Below are 19,844 nucleotides of genomic sequence, written 5' to 3' on the forward strand. Positions count from 1 at the left end.
TATCACATCAAATCGATCTCTTAAAAACAGATTTTAATTATTTCCTCAAAAAAATATGATTTTACTTACACTTTATACTTTAACCTTTTTTCTTATACTAATATTCTTTTGGGCTGGATATATTTATATATTTTCATATTATCAAATCAAACTTTTGCCCGAAACATTTGAGACCCGATTGGGAAAGAAAGCAAATAATTCCTTTTATGATTCAATCTCGTAGTGATGTGCCTTGACTTGTCAACCCTTGACACATCTTCTCCTCCAAGACTTTGATACTTCTAGAACACTAACATGCACAAGAGAATCTTCAGTCCATTATTTGTGGTGACTACACCTTAATCTGTGAAAAAAATAGTAAGGCACTACACATTTTCTTTAAATGGGAGCCAATGAAATGACAGTCGGTCTCAAAATGAAATAAACGAAGAAGGGTTACAAATAAAATAAATAAATAATATTTCTACCACCATATATATAGTTGTGATTCTATATTCGTAATTAATATTAATAATATCATTTGTTGGTGACTTTTACATCATATATATATATATTATTTAGCTATGGGATTCAAATCATATTTCGTCAAGCATCTTTTTAAGGATTGGTTTCGGTTCTGCCTAATTACGAGAAAAAGAATTTAGTTTGCTTTTTTCTATAGTTTATTATTCTTACACGTATCACTTGTCACTATGGTTAATGCATCTTAATCATTATCTTATACGTAGATTTGAACTAAACATGTTTGCCATGGTCATTATCGAAAGCATCATTACACATTAATTTGATTATACCATGATCGGCATAGGAAACATAGAAACACAATCACATTGCCTAGGACCCCCACAAGCAGCTTAATTGGACAAGAAAATCCAACTTAATTAATCATGCTCTCCAAGAGACACGTCTATACTTCTTTTTAGAACAGTGTCGATCTCAAATATGTATTTACTATTTCACACAAAAAATTACAGTATTTATATATATACACAATTTACAATGCTTAATGTTTTTTACTAACAAGCTACCTAGCCTAGCATGCATATATATAAACGAGAGTTTTGACTTGGATGGTGTGCTTGTTAGATATATTAATAACATTTAGTGTATGTTTGAAGAAATTGTATTTTAAAGTGTTTTTTTTTTAGAAGTTTATTAACTTTTTTATTTTTTAAAATTTATTTTTAATATAAATACATCAAAATAATCTAAATTTTAGACAAACAACGAACACACCCTTAATTATAATGGACTTAACTTTGATTTTTTTCTAATATGGTATTACTGATTAATTTTGCTTTTTAATAATGAGGTTGTCTAATCATTATATAATTGTCTGAAAATGATTATATTTGTGTGTTTATTTTTTGGCTTCACCACTATTAGTTTTTTCTCTATAAATTTAATCTTAATAAAAGTGTTCTCTAAATACTTTTTTTTTCTTTAGGGAAGTGTTCTCTAAAAATTGTTAATACATATGGAGCACAAATTTCGACTTTCCTATTTTAGGTTGATACTAGATTTACACTGTTTTCCACTTCTTGATGAGTTGAGCATGATATAAGAATCAGAAAAAAAGAAAGAAAAAAGGTGTGGTTCTGGACTCTCAAGAAGCCGCTGCTCTCAGTCCCATGCCAATTAATGAAGGACAAGTGACATTGGGTTTGTGAAGCTCCTCACAAACCCTAGATATGGCTCCATGAAACCAAAAAGTTATCTCCCAAGATTTAGGTCATAGAAATGCATGAGCAGTTAACAAGTCATATTAATCAATCAATCTTTTTAATTGTTCTTACTTTACAGAACAGGAAAGGAAAAAGATTCCATGAGCAATGGACCTATGTATTTAGCTCAAGGTTAAGCTAAAGTTCAAATTACACATGTTATGAGACAGATAGGACAATCAATACATAAATCCATTTTCCAAGGAGTAAAATGTAAAGATATAGGGAGGAATTTAAAAAGAAAAAAACTGTGGAAAGGTCAAAGGAAGACTGGCTAAAAAGCTTCTGGTTGGTACAAGTTGTCACCTCGCTTGATCCCATGTGATGCTAGCTACTTGACCTCGATTAATTATAGGAAAAGAACAATATCAATGGAGGGATTTTACTTCTTAGAGTTAATCTTCCTAGGCACCTGCTTCTTTTTTTCATTTATTTAAAACTTAAAATATTATACATTTCGAACCACAAATTACAGGACAAAAACGATCTTATTTATCTATATGCTCCACTAGCATTTCATGTACCCTAATTCAAAGAAGAAGAAAAAATAAAAAAGGGGTACAGGGATAGATTTGTTTTGGCCTATACAAGTGCTGCCAGCTTGATTTGGAGAGCTCAGTCATAATTTGAAATCCTTACTTAGATTAAATGGATAGTGAATAGTGAAGCTGCGTCCCAACTTTCTGGTTAAAAGCTCAGCTTTAATGGTGCTGTCTTTGTCCAACAACTGAGCTTTGAGCTTTACCCAAAAAAAAAATAAAGGCAAAGGATAAGAAGAGACTAGAAATGGAGGGTGCAAAAAGAAGAGAAATTACTCAATGGATCTCTTTGAAATAAATACGTAACCAGATTTTTTGGAGCAAATTATTATGATCACAAAACCTACTTTAAGAGATAATGGACATCAGACCACCCCGGACAGGCAGAAAATGATAACCATGGGGCGAACAAAAGGCATCTCCAAACCCTATCTACAAAGGAAGAACAAACGAATAGCCAAGCAAAAGTGGGACCAAAAACATAGGGAAAAGAAGAGAACACCGATGAATTAGTGAGAGAGAAAAAAAAACCCTAATCTCGCAATATTGCTTTATTCACAAACCACCACCACACCTACCTTAATCAAATGAAGATTCAACTCTTTGAGCTAAATCACAAAGCAAAACCATGTGAGGCCTATCCATTTAATCTAAATATTAAAGAAAAAGGTGTGGTCCTTGCCTTCCATTAGGGCTTGTCTACATGTCATTGTTTGTCAACCAAAGACAGAAGAACCACCCAAAGCTAAAGACAAAAGGATGCCCTCAACTGATTCCACCAACCTGGCCAATACATACGCTTCAAATAAATAATGAAACAGTATTTATTGTAATGGTGTTGCTGTAGGTCCAAAGAGTTCACTAAGCACATGGCAACTGCCCTTTTCTTTAGTCGCTAGGGATCGATGCTTAATGCTGAGAGTAGTCATGAACATAAGAAACCCTAGCTGATCATGCCAAGATTATTTATCACAGCCATTTGCATTCTAGCTAGCTAGCAACACACAGCAATATTTTAGATATAAAAATATAAAAAAACTCAGGCCATGCAGTCCATAGGGTAAAAGACATAATCCATGACAAATCAAGCGTGCGCTAGCTGCCCTTTTTCTTTCCCATCTTCCAATTAACCTATTCTTACAAATCCACATGCTATGTATGTAACTCCCCCTCTTAATTAATTATATTAGAAAACCTGCCCTTAGAATAGGTCAAAAGGCTAGCCCTTACTCTAACTGGCTGGTGTCTCTAGGGCATCATTTGATTTCTAACCTTTTTTCTTGCTAAAATCATTCTATTTTTACATAAAATGGTTGTGCACATAGACTATCGATCATTTGCCCGACATAAACTATTGCATGCTTAATCAGGACATGATCTTCCTATATTAGAAACACCATTTGATGCATAAGCTTTATGGAAAAATAAAATATTTTCCCTTGATTATTTTTATCTTTTTACATAGTATTATTAGTATTTTCTAGTTTTTTTACTTAAATGAATAGTTTTTTTTCTGCTTTTCTATTTTTTCTATTTTGTTTCCTATTGAATATTATTTGGGTTTTCTATTTTTTATATATATAATATCTTTGTACCAAGAAGATTTGAATAAATAAAAATTAAATATTTTTAGCATCTTCTCATGATTATAGATTTACCATGTTCTTACTCCTTGAAGGTTTTGATCTCATTGTCTTTTCAAGGAGTCTTCTTCTTTTCACCTACTTTGCTTCTCGAGACGGTAAAATGATTTATGCCCGCTAATATTTCATTATTTAATTTACAAACCTAGCTGTCAATATATTCATAGAAATTATTATTAACAATATATTTTTTTTTTTGTTAAAAGTATAATTAATCATGCATGTTACTTTCAGTTGATTTTTCATTCAACCACTTTCTAGTTTGACCTTAACAACTCAATTTATTTGACATATAACAGTAAGAGATTAAATTAATTAATCTTAGTTGAGAGCAAGGTTTCTTTGATTGTTAGGAGGACCAAGTGGTGGTCCCTTTTCATTGATATATTCATTCATGTAACCTTGTGTAGTGAGAAGAGAGAAGGAAAGAGAGGCAAGAGGTCTGTGTCAATAGCTGTAACAAGGAAGGGCCAAAACTCACCATTAAATACTCCATCTATGACACAGTACAACAGAGTGGGGGAAGAAGAGAGAGGTGCATTTATATAAATGGAGAGGGAGAGTCACGAGGATTCCCCTACCTAAAACATGCACAGCTCGTGCTCTCCTTTGTCAATCTTTAGGTGAGAAATTAAGTTTCTGCTTCTTTCCCTTTAAATTAGACCTCTTATTTTTCCAAATTTCCCAAAAAAGGCCAAACCTCACTCCCCCCGTTTTGGTTCTTCCTTCAATTTGTCTAATATGTTGGTTTGAGAGGTTGAAGCTGCCAGCATGATCTGGTAATGAACGTGTTACTCTCATTTATATATATATTAACATTAATCATATAGCAGTATTTGTAGGTAGAAAAAATTTAATGTTGTCAAAGATATATACTGAATCGTGGTAAGTAGGTTTGTATTACTAGTTTAGGATGCATGTTTTTGATCTTATGATGATCAATTGCTAGTGAGTTTTTTGGCAATGAAAACAGAATATACTGGTGATTTTTCCCAGTAAAATTGTCGAGAAAAGGGAATTGCACTAATAGGGAAGACGCATAGGTAAACTTGTACCTAAATGGTATATGTATTTTCCAGGCAAAAGGGTAGAAACCTAATTAGAAACTAGCTTGAACTCAGAGCTATAAAAGTATATGGTTCCATCAGGTCATCTTGCAGCTTCAATCACTCACTCACAAACAGCAGAAGAGGTTCTGAAACATGCTTTTCTGGGGTCTAATTTGCTCTCACAGAGTCACAAGTGCTTCATACCAGGTGATCAATTCTTTGGTTCTTGCTTCATCTTCCCTTCCGTTTCTTTTATTGTTTATCTCTGGATTAGTTACCATTGAAATTGCAATTTCAGGTTGATTATGATGTGATTTTGATCTCAATAATTAACACCTCTACTTTCCTTTATTGCAAACACAAGAATTATGCATATGCAAACATACACAAGTAGACACTCACACATTTGCCTGTCCAATCAGTGTATTGTTGATTTTTTAACCTACTCAGATCCAGCTATATCTCTTACAACAACTAAAAAATGCCAAGAAAGACAATATATTATCCATATCTCTCCTGCCTGCATGGCTGGATGCTTCCATGTTTGTCTTTACTAGTGGGCTGCAGGTAGTATCATGAATCAATATGTAAATTAAATTCACAAAACACAAGAAAGGCAAGCTATTAGAAAATGTATATATTAATGTATTTTTTATATTGTGTATATGGTGGTAAATCCAATGCTCTCATAATTGCATATATACTTGGTTTCTGCAATCTTTTCATCATGTCTCTCACTATATTAATTTTGGCCTCACCTAACCCTTACAATTTTGTACTGATTTTGGGAGTGAAACTGAATAGGAGACAAAAGGTGGTACAAATTTGGTTTCATCCTTAATTGCACACGGTTAGGGGTCCAGCTTGGTGTTGGTGACCCACAATTCTGAACAGACATTGACAAACCTACACAGGATGTTACATTCAGCTGTTGGATAATTAGCATTCTGTGGTTTCCCAGATTATAAATTGCAGTGAGTTTCCTCACATAGTATTAATTAGTACTCCAACAGCACTTCCACATAAGGTGGCAGTTGGGGCATTTTTATAGACTACTTATGCTTCATAAGCATTTTGCTGATTCAATAATCTCTTTATCAGACATTCAAGCATAACATCAGAAGTTTCTGTGAGATTGTTGTTTTTCCCTTTTATTCTTCAATATTCTGTATCTCAATAGTTTCCAAAAAGATTCAATCCAAAACAAGGCTCATTGGCATGATATTGTATAGCTCATTAATTGCCATGCACACATCTTGTAGTCTTACGGGGACAAAAGCTTAGATTTATTGCTTCAAATGACAGGAATTTTAGGTAAAAATTAATTTTGTAACCTAACAAAATAAAATGGAGAAATACGTTTTTTATATCCAACTCTACATATCTAATTCCAGGCCAAGATACGGATAAGTTGTATCATGAATATTGCACCAACATAAAAGAGCGCTTGAATTTTATTAGTAGGTGTTAATTAAAGAATATAAGGGATAGGAATATAGGCCTCATAGGGCATATCTTAATTATGTAAAATTGGATTGTAATGTTTTGATATCAGCTGTATGAAAAGTTAGTTAATCACTGATATCAAGTTTTGGTGATCATGGACAAGTGTGTGACTTTTTCCCTTCAAGTTGTTGTCAAGACAGGGAGACCACTTGCTTTTAGTCTCTTCATACCTGCAAAAGATGCTTCCAGTTGTAATTTCTTGGCTTTATTCTTCATGTACTAATTTAAAAGATTTGATTTACCAAATTAAGCAGTGGTGGTGTTCAATTAATTTGTCGAAAAGGGAATATTTAGTAGTGTTGGTTGGATTTTTCCATGAAAAACCAACTTCGATTGATGTGATTTGGTGATAACATGGATTAGATTGTTGCCATTTTATTTCCTTCAGTTCTTTTTTCTCATTTTTATCATGACTATGGCATCTGAAGATCGGATTCACTGTTTTAGCACCTTATAGACAGCTAATTTCTGTCCTTGAATGCTAAATATTCTAGTTCCAAGTGCAGATATATATTCTTTAATTTCTTGGTCTATCATGTTTCTACCAGAAAAACAATGGGATATCAGTGATATTGCAATGACAATGAGATTATAGTTTGTGGTAGATCTTGCTTTCAAGTGTACTTAAGAATAAAAACTGATGCGAAAATGCTGTTCTTTTCTTTATTTCTCGTGTTCTTGCTTTAATCATACACTGTAGTTAGGGATATATCAGTTTTAATATGAAAGGGCAGATACTGGCTTGTTTTTCCCTTATAAAAAGTTAAGGAATTTCAGCTACCATCTTTTGGAGGATTTGTTTGTGTACATATATTTTTCATTAGCCTTTATCTTTTTATTTTTATCTTGAAATCCCATCAATAAATATGGTACTTTTGACAGCAGCACAAGAAATTAATTACATTGGGAGCCACTTTTGTTTTCATCTCTAGAGCTGCATGCCTGCTAGTAGGAAAGTCACTTGATTTCAAAAACTAATTATGAGTCACTATACAATTTGATTGATCTGTGAAGCTCATTGCTCGTCTTTTGGAGCTTAGATTAGTGTTATAGCTAGAATGCCAGAGGTGACTTGAAGATCTATATGGAACAGCAGGTAAGTTCATCATTTTTTTATGATGATTTTGTGTTACATTTAGACCTTTTCAATCTAGATACCCTCTGTGATGAATTGCATATTTTTATGTATTAATTACCTATTTATTTTGAGAGGCATATTGTATTGATTTGAGAGTTCAAATTACTAGAAAACATCGATGGTGACAGGAAAGCTTTATTCATTATTAAATGGGACGATCTTGAAAGATGTGAAGCAAGCTTGTGTACTAAAAAAAGGGACTTAAAATCGTGGTTTTCAATTTCAAGCTTCCAGTATCTGTCATGCTATAAAATGGTGGTTGATGATTAATATGCTTTTGGTCCTTTAATTGGTTGATGCTGTTAGCTAAAACTGGGAATTGATTAGGTTTCGACATTGCAGAGAAAGAACAGTAGTCTATCTTGTGAGATGAAGGTCCACAAGCTAATATAGCTCATATATGGAGAAACAGGAGATAATAATTAGATCAGTGTTGTGTATGAAAGTGAGGGCATACCTTGTATGATTTGATGAGGTCTTGCAGGCCACTAAACACCAATAATTGATGCTTAAATATTGGTTAAACCATCACAATTATACAGTAAGTTCTTTAATTATTTGAAAATTCCTTACAAATTACACCTCTTCAATTTTTTCTTTTCCCAAATGAATCCCGTTTAATTAGCAAGGGCTAGACATGAACAAGAGTCCTTCCCCTCTGAACAAGATAATAAATGTGGATCCACACACACACTCACACATTTGGTAAGGCTTTTTAAGGTGAGTTTTTGTGCTAATTATGAAGATAATCATGGTGATGACAATGATGATCCTAATCATCTCAGTTAAGCATTCAAGACTGTTAAGTACAATTAACAGTAAAAAATAAAAATCCACCATCATTACAAGGCATGCAAATAGAGGGGAAGCAGGAATCCTTGCCACAAATATTTAAGGCTGCAAATCATTGAAGTCTCCCACTAAAGCACGAAAGAAGAAAAGAGCTTATAGCTTTGTTTCTTTAAGATCCCTTAGAGCTCGGCATCTGCAAAAAGAAGGTCCTGCTAAAAGGCCAAAAAGGCACCAGTGTTTCTGCACAAAAAAACAGATCTGCTATTATAGAATCTGCCACTAGAAGAAATAACTAAGCACCAGATTTCAGACAAAGAAATCCTGCTGCTGCAAACTCCAAATTCCATTGCCGCTGTGCCCTTTTAGCATGTGGGTGACACATGTGTGACAACTACAAATGATGAAATCTGTATGGAAGATATGAGAATTCTTGTACCTGAATATTTCCAATATTTATGAGGCATGGTAACTTTTTTTTCCATAGAAACAACCATCAGGCTTTCACACTAGGATTATATTACCTTCGAGTTATGTACTAGTCAGTAACTACATTTACTCTTCTTCTTTTTTCCTGATGAAAGATGTTCAATATTGTCTAATTGACTACCTGTTGATTACTACACTCTATTATTATAATTATATATATATATATATATATATATATATATATATATAAAAGGATCAATATTGTGTTATAAAAATTCATCTTATCAAACTGTAGTTCAATTAATGATTTTTTTTCTTGAGCTTAGGGTAATCTTTCTTATCTTTTTAGGATTTGAATTCTTGAGAAATAAGAATTAAATTTTATTTTTTTTTGGATAAAATGGATGACACAAAATCCTTAATTTACAATTTCATTACTAAATAATTTTCTTTTAATAATATCAATATCAAAAATCCGTTTTATCGTTTTTAAAGCCATTTATTTGCTATAAAAATGTTCTAAATAAAAATAAAAAAAAATAGGAAAAAATTATAAATTAATTAGAAAAACATGACAAATCTCAAAAAATAACTTCAGAAGCCTTGATCTTCTCAAATGGCCATGAAGATTTGAATCTATATATAAAAGAAGATAGAATTTCTAGAATTTTTTTAAAAAAATTATAAGTCGATAATAATTAGATAAAAACTTATATCCGTAAACATAAAGTTACATGTTTCGGAAAAATCTTGCAAAAAAGAAGAAGGTTTCTTTACCAAATAAAAAGCAATGAACATTTACTTAGTAAAAACCCAGAACCAAACAAAGCATAAATAGCAAACTAAAGTAGTTTTTAATTAGAGATGGCATGGTCTAGACAAGTGTCTCCCTCCTAAGCTATTGATGTAAATATGCTTATACAACAAACACATCTTTTTCTCTGTGATGATGATCATTGGAGCAGAGATGTGATAGGTTTTGCCCTTACTGGCAGCCTATCATCATCTTCTTCTTCTTCGTCGTATACTTTGATACCATTATCAATTCTAAGAGTACCTTCAACAATTACGTACCATTAAAACTAGTTGGTGGGGGACTTTTCAATGGCAAAATTAAATGTGTTAGAAGACTGGAGTAGTGATTGTTTTTGATTGAAAATATATTAAAATTATATATTTTTTTAATTTTTAAAAATTATTTTTAATAATATTATATTAAAATGATTTAAAAATATAAAAAATACTTTTAAAATATAAAAAATCCAAAACAGGCCGTGTATAATCACTTTTATGATGTTTTTCCAATATTTTTTTTTTTCTTCTTTAGGTGGGAGCGCTTAGCCTCTAAGATTTTCTTAATTAAGTTATCTATACTTAAATGGGAAAGAAATTTCATAATCTTTTTGTGATATTAAAGATAACAGAGAAGGTAATTAAGACCACACTTGATATACATGGATGATATCAGGGGAGGTTAGCAGGATTAGAACTTATCTGTCTTATTTTTTAAAATATTTTTTATTTAAAATAAATTTTTAATATTAATATATTAAATCGATTTAAAAACATCAAAAAGTAAAAGAAAAATTAAACACAATCTCTTAATAATAGATTTATTCGAGCTGGACATTAACCAACCTTCAAAAAGGTGGATGATGACGCCTAAAGAAGGCATTAACAGGGTCGTGTGCAGAGTAATTCATTCATTATCCGTCAGTCTATCCCACCAAGCAATAAACACAGCATAATTATTGCAGACAAATGTGGACATAATCATTTGGCTTAAAGGTAAAATGAGCAAGTAGCTAGTGAGTTCGTGTTTCTTTAATCGGTTCGACTCATCAAATTCATTATTACTTATGACTGAAGATTGCTTGAGCTAACATTTTAAGGACTTGTTAATTGCCAAGTGACCAAGGCAATATCCATTTGCCTGCCTCAAATGAGTGGCCATTATAGACTTAAAAGCAACACGGCATTTGAAACAAGACGGGGTTAGTAGAAAATTGTTCCCTGAAAAGCCTACACGATTAATCAATCATGGAGCTAATAAATTTGGATACTTTATGGACCAACAACTTACGCGTACTATTTTCTTTTTATGTCTTACCATCATTATGATAACTTTATTGCAAATCATAGCTGTTACAGGTATGTTAAACTGGGAAAACTCGCAACTCAAGACCTAATATGAGGAGGGTTTCGAGTTGAATTTTAACTCGGTTGATCGAAATCAAAAGAAAATTGAAAGAAAAAACTAAAACTCCATTGATTTTTGACGAAGAGGCTCGTATTTAATAGCTGAGTCTCAAACCACTTGTATAATTCCTGTGGGTTAGTTTATGCGTGCATATACTACAGATATACCATCAGCACAAAGAGAAAACAGTCTTGGCATCTCCACCAAGCAATCATGGGAGATTGGAAAATGGTAAAGAATGGTCATGTAATGCTACTAGTTATGATTGAATTTGCACATCCACATTCAAAAGCAAATTGCAAAGTACTTACTCATGGGGTCATCTGATATTCCCTTTCAAGGAAGCCAAATGAGCACCAACTACTAAAATAAAACATGATGTAATCAGTTCCTCAGCCTTTCTAGTGCAAAATTAACACTGGATTGACACCTGTGGTAAGAAGATAATGTAATTGATTGTTACCAATAATGGATCTACAAGAAGCTGCCAAATGCTTCTGAACTAGATGAAACCGCCATCTCTTTCATTCCAGCAAACTTCCAAAAAAGTGGTAAAAGTTGGAATAGTGGGCCTGGTTAATGTTGCCCTTGGACAAGAATATCCTCGAGTTCTTCAACCTTCCCTGTTGCTCTCTCACATTATCATGTCAATCCAGTTATGATCCGTGAATCCCACAAAACAGGTGAAAGAATATGCAGACACCAGGAGCAGTAGAGTGATAATAAGGTCAGGAACTCTTTTGTATTGTCTTATCTTCCATTTTATGTTACTATTAGCAATAGAAAAGAAAACACAGATTGTGGTGCGGAGCTGGTAAATTTTATGCCCCAGCAACCCCAGCAATAATGGAAATGAGAATGGTATGTGGCGAGCTTGAGATGGAAGAGCTATGGGACAAAAATAAAAGGCTGGTACATTTCTGTGTTTTACCAACATTTTCTAGAGCTCACTTGATGATTTTTCAGTTTGAAAAATGTTTTTGAAAAAGTTTAAAATTTTTTATTTTTTTTTAGTTTAAAGTTATTTTTTTCTTAATGTTTTTATACATTAATGTTAAAAATAAATTTTTTAAAACAATATTATTTCGATGCATTTTCAAGTAAAAAACAATTATTATAATAACACCAAACATGCTCCTAATTTGTCTTGACACCACCATTCTCAGTCTTAAATTAGGTACAGTTGAAGTTCCTCGAAAATCATTATAGACATCATCTGGCTATCAAGATCCAGACACGGAATTTAACTCTGATGTCCTCAGTACCTCAACAGAATAACCAAAGGCAATGTTAATTGAAAAGAAAGGAAACCAATATCAAATTCATCAAAGAAGTTCATCGTAAATCCCCTTCCCAAAATGATCACACAAATAAATAGATCTTGATCAATATATACCAATACAATATGTAATAAAATGACTGAACAGCTAAACACAGTGCAAAAACATCTGAACAATGTGCTTTGTCAAAGGCAGACTAAAATGATTCATTATTTACTCCAACAAGCTTCAACAAGTTTTATCCGAAGGAGAACTCCTCCGGGGCAAAGGATAGAACCGACATGGTTTGTCAAAATGACATTTTATGTTTAACTAACTGTTCATGCCCCCATTTTAGGAGTGTTTATGGTACAACAATTTTGACATAGGTAAATACAATTGAAGACATATTTAATGAAGGACCTCCCTAACCATTTTTCTACTGGATAATGTATGACTCACATAACCTAAAGCTGTAACCTTAACCAGAACATGGAAAAAAAGAATCATAATTTACCTAGTTGAGGTATGAACCTTAATTTCTCTTTGCAATTTAACATTTCAGGATACTTACAATTCAGAATTTGAAGGCCAAGCAGCTGGGGAAGAATGTGTAAACAATCTTGAAACTCCATTTTTCAAGAGTTTTTCCAAGCAGCATTGAACCTTCATTTCGATTCCTCAATGCTAAAAGGTTAATCTGACTGCTTTCTTCTCTTTGGTTCAGGCTCACCTAAATGCAATGAAAAACACATCTCATCAGAGTCGCTTCTTAATGCTGAGAGATTTTTCAATTCTGGGTTTTCCTGGGGTGTGTTATCATGCATTGGAGATCTCCCCGAGAAACTTGGGATGAATTGATGTTCCACATTTGGAGAAGCTTCTACCGCATCTTCTATATGAAATTCAGGGCCAATGAAAAGTGGGGTCTGTCCTTGCTGGGACTCACCTTCACCTGTCACTTGCTGAATGTTTAAATTTAGAGGCTCAAAGTTTTCTTCAATTTTTTCTTTCGATGGCACTCGGTCTAGAGGAGATGACTCTCCAACAGTAGAATCTATTCCTTGTGCCAACGCATTTCTTTGATCTTGAATTGCAGCTATATCAATAACTGAACAGGTCAGAAAGTATCACAAGTTGGGATAACATGCACACAATTTTCACTGAAGAGTAAGGTCTAATGTCAGGACGATTAATTTTTATTTTTTTGTTAACTCTCTCTTTACATTTTCCCATAGATTCACACGCTAGGCCTTCGTTTTGCATCAAACTATTACAGTGTCAACTTTATCTTCTATCAAAAGCAATGAAAACAAAAGGAAAAAAAGAAAAGCTCTGGCAGGTTCAATTTTGTCTGAGAGCAATAAAAGGTGGATATTTTGTTCTTGTAGAGAAATTTTGCCTTCTCAGCTCTTGCATATTTGTATGTGTGCAAAATGTAACGGTCAAAGATCATTGCTAATGAACTTACATAGGCTGGCATCACCTCTTCAAGAAACACATGTTGGAAACTTGATATCATTGCTATTGGAATTCAGAAACGTTATTCAGAAAGCAATAGCATTAGATTTTATTTGAAAGTAGATTTCACTTTCCAAAAAGTAATAATGATAATTCACAAGTAAAATAGTTTCATCAGTAAAATGAACACCGATTGATACCAATGTAGTTAATTCAATTAGGAAAGCAAACTCCAAAGTCACATTCTCTATTCTTTTTCAGTCATCTTGTTTTTTGTAAAATAAATCAGGAATAGTTGATCAAAACACAGCCAAAAGTTCACATCCAATACAAAGCATGCGTATCATTTGTTACCATATCCTTGATTTTGGCAATATGCCCTCCATATACAAGGAGACAAATACAAATGAATTCTGAAAGATAAGTGCAATAACGTGGAATGAGAAAAGGATGGGTGATTAGTTCAGAAGTACAAACCTTGAAGCCCCTCATTGGTTGTGATGATATCAAGTTCAAGGAGGTCAAGAAGGCGACCAAGATCAACTCCACTGGTCCAATTTTCTGGGGGTTGGCCAACTTTAAGTTTCAACCTACCACGATTAGCCGTCCCACCCCAAATGATCCCAACTGGCCGTGGCTTCTCACAATCCTGGCCCGTTAAGAGAATCAAGCTTCCACTGTCACCTTCAAGATCAAATGTCTGTTGGTTCTCACCGACAACGAGAAAATCAGTAAAGAAACAAATCCCTTTCTCATCATTGTACTCTAGGGCATAGGCCATTATGGTCCCAGTAGTCAAGCCAGAACTCCTTCCAACTTTGACCACTTGCCTTCCAATGAGACTATTAATTGGAGCTTGCAAATCTATAACATGGACATCACCAACCTCACCAACACCTTTGACAGTTATATTTACATTGTTCATGTTAAAATCTTCTGCAAAAGGAATGAAGGCCCCATCTGCTCTGACAAATGTTTCTGCAAGGGATCGTAATGTGTAAGTGTTGAGTTCAGCAAACGAAGAAAAAACAATTAGCACAATTATGATTTCATATGCAATCGTACTGCAGCACCATCCCTATATAAGATAGATAAATCTAACTGTTAGGAAACAATACACAAACCCTATATTCCAAAATCTGCAACAAGCGTAGTCTGTGAAGACAAATACCTAACTCAATTGCCTGGATGAACAAGGATCATTTTGAAGTTCCCTCCCTCCCTCTCTCTCTAACATTCACTTAGGAGTATCTTAGCCTTGGACATGAGCCATAATTTTCAGACACCAATAGATTTCATCCAAACAACTTTTATCCAAGCCATAAATAATTCCTCCCTGCCTCCTCATTTTACAAACTCAGAGAAGCATCCTCATTGAAGATCAGCCCACTTATAACTAATTCAAAAATTTCAAGATCTTTATCATGTACTAATGCAACAATAGTATTAACAAACCCAGTCTGGTCTGCCTTGCAGAATGCTAGATCTTTTCAAGATTAATAAAATGCTATCTACTTTGAATCATGTGAGTCAGGTTCAAAATTCCCATTATACTGATCTGCTAATATCTTGTATCCATCAATTTACTTGGCATGTGAAATGTGGACAAATTTCAGTTTAAGCTACCTTTTAAAGATATGTGTGGACCATTGCTCTAGATAGACACCCAAGTTAGTTAGGCTTTGAGCTGAATCACCTCAGCTTACTGATTGTAACGCCTGCAGCCAGCAGGAACTACAATTATTTGCAGACACTTGTTTGATTGAAAAGGGGACATTAGGGAGCTTGAGGATGCAACAATGTCCAACGCTTAATTAGTTAAATCTGTGTCATGGCAAGTTCCATATGTAGAATGAAAATATCCCCTGGTGAAATCCACAAATAACCAAAAGAGGCGATACCCTCCTAAATTGGATCTTTCCAGCCAACAAACATAAATGTCCTCAAAGTAAAAAACTGTTGATTAATCTGTCAAACTATTTCCCTAGTTGAACGTAGTCATAGAAACTCAGCAGCATAACCCATCCCTTAGCATGACAAGTAGGACATTAAATATAGTCTATTAAAAGGAAGAACACAAACTGCAAAAACTTGAGGTAAACCAAAATATGAAGTGCTGTACAAATTTTAATGCAAAACTACATTACCTGGGTTTGTTCCAGCAAATATGCCATACCAAAGCTCATCAGTGATAAATGAGGTTGCTCTCTCCACAGCACCCAAATACACCCCAGGTCCGAGGCTTGGTGGCAAAGGATGAAACATCTTCTGGTTTGGGTAGTCCAAGTCAACTGCAACATGCCGATTTGTGAGGAAACCAACCTGGCGGTTACCTGTTCGGCTTTTCACAATCGCACCCAGGGTTCCGTAGGTCTCTTGATTAGCAACCTAAAGATGTAAAGCAATTTTGTAAATTCCACAAAATGAACAGAAACAAGTTTTCAAGTGCATACACAGTATACATCGCCTAAGCAAAATAAGATGCAGGACATTTATTAGGACAGCAAACAAAAGAATGACCAAAGCCATTCCCTTAAAAAAATTATAAATACTGCTAAAGTAATAGCAAAACAGACCCAACTGTAATTCCAAATGATATCAATAACACCTTCATTTGCACACAAAGTTCTGATAGAGATTTTCTAACAACTCTCACCAGATTTTAAAACTCTCTATTGGTACAAAAGAAAATGCAAAAACCATTCTAGAATGGGAAAATATAATAGACTTGACCTAGGCTCCTAGCATAAAGACTTGCACATATCCAACTCAAGAACAGGAAAATTAATTCAGCCATTTAATGTACCTGTTCAATTATCACATCTTTCAATCAACCAGAAGAACTACGAAACTGTCTATATAGCAAATAAAAAGCTTATCAAGTACCCAACAAATAGTGCTACTTTATCATTAATGAGTTCCATTCCTACAATTTAATCAGCACAAGAATCAGATCATCACTTAAGTGCCCATACCTGAGATCCGGACCCAATGCACGGGTCACTTCCTCTCAAGCCATCTACCAGCTCAGTATACAACTGTTCCTTTGGAGTTGCTGCAGGAACACCATAATATGAGAATTCTACGACATCCACATCACACCATACACCTCCTGGTCCCTGACCCATACAATGAAAAGGCAGCTTAGCTTCCCAAGCAAACAATGAAGTCAGTCAAAAGTCATATAAAATAAAACAAACCACGTGTCTTTAGAAGAAAAATAGAGGCCACAGTAAAGCTGGAAGCACCAATTTCCATACCTCAAGGGCTGCAGGTAGGCACTGGACATGGCTGAGCCATTGCCTGTGAACTTTACGGGCAACAAAAACAAGAATTGCAGGAATATCAGTCAAATCACCCCTCCGGATTCTAAACCCAATTGCTGTGCCAAGACTAAACCGCCGCAATATTTTGCTATGAAATGCCCTAATGGTCATCAGCTCAAGCAAGGTGGTAGCTCGCTGACCTGATGGCAACCTCCCAAGAGTTTCAGGGAGCACTCCCTTCTGGAGGTTTCCAAAATAGTTTGCTCTGACTTCTGCTGCATCATTTAGTCGACTCAATGTGGGCCAGGAGAAGTAGGCAGCATTACTCTCAGAGTGCTGCCCACCTGAAGTGAAAGGTTGAAGTGGCGACGGACTTGACCACAGCAAATTAGGATGACTGCAGTAGTTTCTTTCCAGATCTAAAGCAGATTCCTCTGATTGTGATGATCCAGAGTGATGAATCCTTAAACCTAATCTGTTCCTGTCCATCAGTCAGCTCTCCTACATGAAAACATATTGACTGTATAATCTTAAGAACAAATTAAACAGCTTTAATTCTCAAACTTAGCTAAGGGATGATTGCAGGAAAAACCACGGTGCTTGAAGGGTAAGAACAATTAATGAAACTAAAGAACAATCCCACTATACAATAACATGGAACACTTCAAAACAATATTTCAGAAAAAAATATATAGATAAAGGAAATAACAATTAACCAGACTATAGCTAATCCAGATTTATAAACTTGCAAAAACACCTGTAGTGAATGTCTCTAAATAGGAAATCGTGGATGTTGCAGAAAACAAGGACCAAAACATATGACACAAGCATTCTGCCACTTAATGTGAAGCTATAAGCACTAGAATAAATAGATGTTTAACTTATAGACTAGAGAGCCTATGGAATACAGAACACGCCACCAAAACAATAACAGTAACAATAACAATAATAATAATAATAATAATAATCATCTCTATCCTGATAAAAGCTCAAAGAGGAAACAAATTATTCAAAGGATATCAGGAGAAATGAAAGAAGAACACAGGAATAGAAACTTAACATAACAAATGTACACATAGGTAGTGGAGTAATGTTATCGTTTTCCATGCAGAAAACCTTAATAAAACAGAAAGCAATCAAGGACAAACAGTATCACCCAGAAGTCTGCAAATAGAGATATAAAACAGCAAGTCAACGCAAGTCTTTGAGAAACCAATACAAAGAAGTTAGACATATCCAATCCATGAAGGCAAAAACTGACATGATTATTTGAAAAACTGAGCACATACTTCATAAAGACATAACTTTCTGAAAAACTAAGCAAAAATATCCCAAGGAGCTTCTTTTATGAGCTGAAATTGAACAAACCCAGATAGCAAAAACTCCAGATTGATAAAACAAGCAGCCCCCACATTTAAATTTAAGGCCAAAACAAAAGGATTAAGCAAAACCCAGATAGGATAGACAATTAAAAACAAGATTTTTAAGCAACACTCACCAAGCAAAACAGGTGGAGCTGTGATGGGGGACTCCAAAAATAGCCCCTTGAAGCTGTCCATGCCCTAGTACACAATCATTTTCATTTGTGATTGCTGCTTTGCATAGTTAAAAAAAAATTCAAAACTTTATGCGACTATTGATGTGAAGGAAGGGAGAAAGGGGAGTCAGCTATAGTAAATTAAAAAAAGATTCAATATTTTCTAGGCAGACAGAGAGAACTAGGTAGTAAAATATTTGGAGAGAGAGAAGCCGGACAAATATCTATAGTATCAGCTACTATTGATTTTGTATTAATGTAATAACAAATAACCAGTTTAATAATTAATGGATTTTTTCCATTTTCTTACAAACACTTTTTATTTGCTTTCATCCTTTTTGATGTCTTTATCCTTTCTTTCTCTTTTTCCTTTATCTTTTGGCTACATATCATTTATGGAGGTGGTGATTTGAGTGATCACATTTCTCGGTGGAAAATGAAGCGCAGGCGAGGATTTTAATGGAGGAGAAAATTTTTCTTTGGATCCCATTTTGATATTTTAAGCTTGGTGGGGGAAATTAGGGCCCATCCATATTTGCTCCCCAAAAGGAGCACATTCTTCACCCAAATAATTCAATTCTCACCTATCTACAGGGTGCTGGGTATGGTAAAGTGATGTTCTCTTCTTGTTATTGCTTTCACCTTGGTTATTTTAGTTTATTAGTAAATGTTTTGTGCTTTTTGTTTATGGTATGTTTTTCTATTTGATTGGATGAAAGTTATGAAACATTGTCAATAATTATTTATGTAACAATTCTAAAACCAATATAACTACACATGGTAAATAAAATATCTAATTGAAAGTACAATGATGTTTTAAGCTTTTTAAAAATTCTTGGACCTTACATAATGGGTTAATAAGTTTGGATCTTGAAAAATAATTGTTAAACGTGGCTTAAGAAGATTTGACTTGTAATCCCGAGGGATGTAACTCAACTAGCTAGGCTCGAAGTTTTTCCCTGGAGATTATTAGTTCGAGTCTCACAAACCTCAAGGCCACTGGAGACTTACATAGTCGTTAATTTCAGGGGTCATGGGATTAGTCGAGGTGTACACAAACTGATTCGGACACTTATATTAATAAAATAAAAAAAGATTTGACTTGTTTATTGTATATATTGTTTTGTCCTTCTCAATTACCTACAAAATAAGTTTCATATCATGAATAGAGGTTACCGGTTCGAGTCTCATAAATCTCAGGACTACCGGAGACTTATATGATTATTAACTTCATGGCTCGTTGAATTAGTCGAGGTGCATACAAACTGGCACGCATACCCACATTAATAATAATAAAAATTGAC

The 19,844-nt window shown here is 34.1% G+C and overlaps 1 protein-coding gene and 1 long non-coding RNA gene across 5 annotated transcripts; one reads left to right on the plus strand and one right to left on the minus strand.

The window, feature by feature from the left end:
- The first annotated feature begins 4,162 nt into the window (after positions 1-4,162).
- LOC133675759 (uncharacterized) lies at positions 4,163-6,177 on the plus strand. Its single transcript, XR_009835468.1, has 2 exons — positions 4,163-5,162; positions 5,760-6,177. It is a non-coding gene; the product is annotated as an uncharacterized LOC133675759 (long non-coding RNA).
- A 6,301-nt stretch (positions 6,178-12,478) lies between these two features.
- LOC133675895 (protein NARROW LEAF 1-like) lies at positions 12,479-18,966 on the minus strand. Of its 4 annotated transcripts, none has more exons than XM_062097436.1 (7): positions 18,502-18,966; positions 16,998-17,504; positions 16,713-16,856; positions 15,885-16,125; positions 14,624-14,715; positions 14,215-14,437; positions 12,479-13,375 (listed from the first exon to the last, which is right to left on the minus strand). In XM_062097436.1, exons 2-7 carry the CDS (start codon positions 17,490-17,492, stop codon positions 12,972-12,974), a joined length of 1,599 nt encoding a protein of 532 aa, XP_061953420.1. In that variant the 5' UTR covers positions 17,493-17,504; positions 18,502-18,966; the 3' UTR covers positions 12,479-12,971. The 4 variants fall into 4 exon arrangements, with proteins under 4 accessions (XP_061953420.1, XP_061953421.1, XP_061953418.1 ...); XM_062097437.1 differs by having other exon boundaries at positions 12,479-13,009; positions 13,226-13,375; positions 14,215-14,715; XM_062097434.1 differs by having other exon boundaries at positions 14,215-14,715.
- Positions 18,967-19,844: the final 878 nt, after the last annotated feature.

The sequence above is a fragment of the Populus nigra genome, chromosome 16 (assembly GCF_951802175.1).
Source record: "Populus nigra chromosome 16, ddPopNigr1.1, whole genome shotgun sequence".
Classification (NCBI taxonomy): Eukaryota; Viridiplantae; Streptophyta; class Magnoliopsida; order Malpighiales; family Salicaceae; genus Populus; species Populus nigra.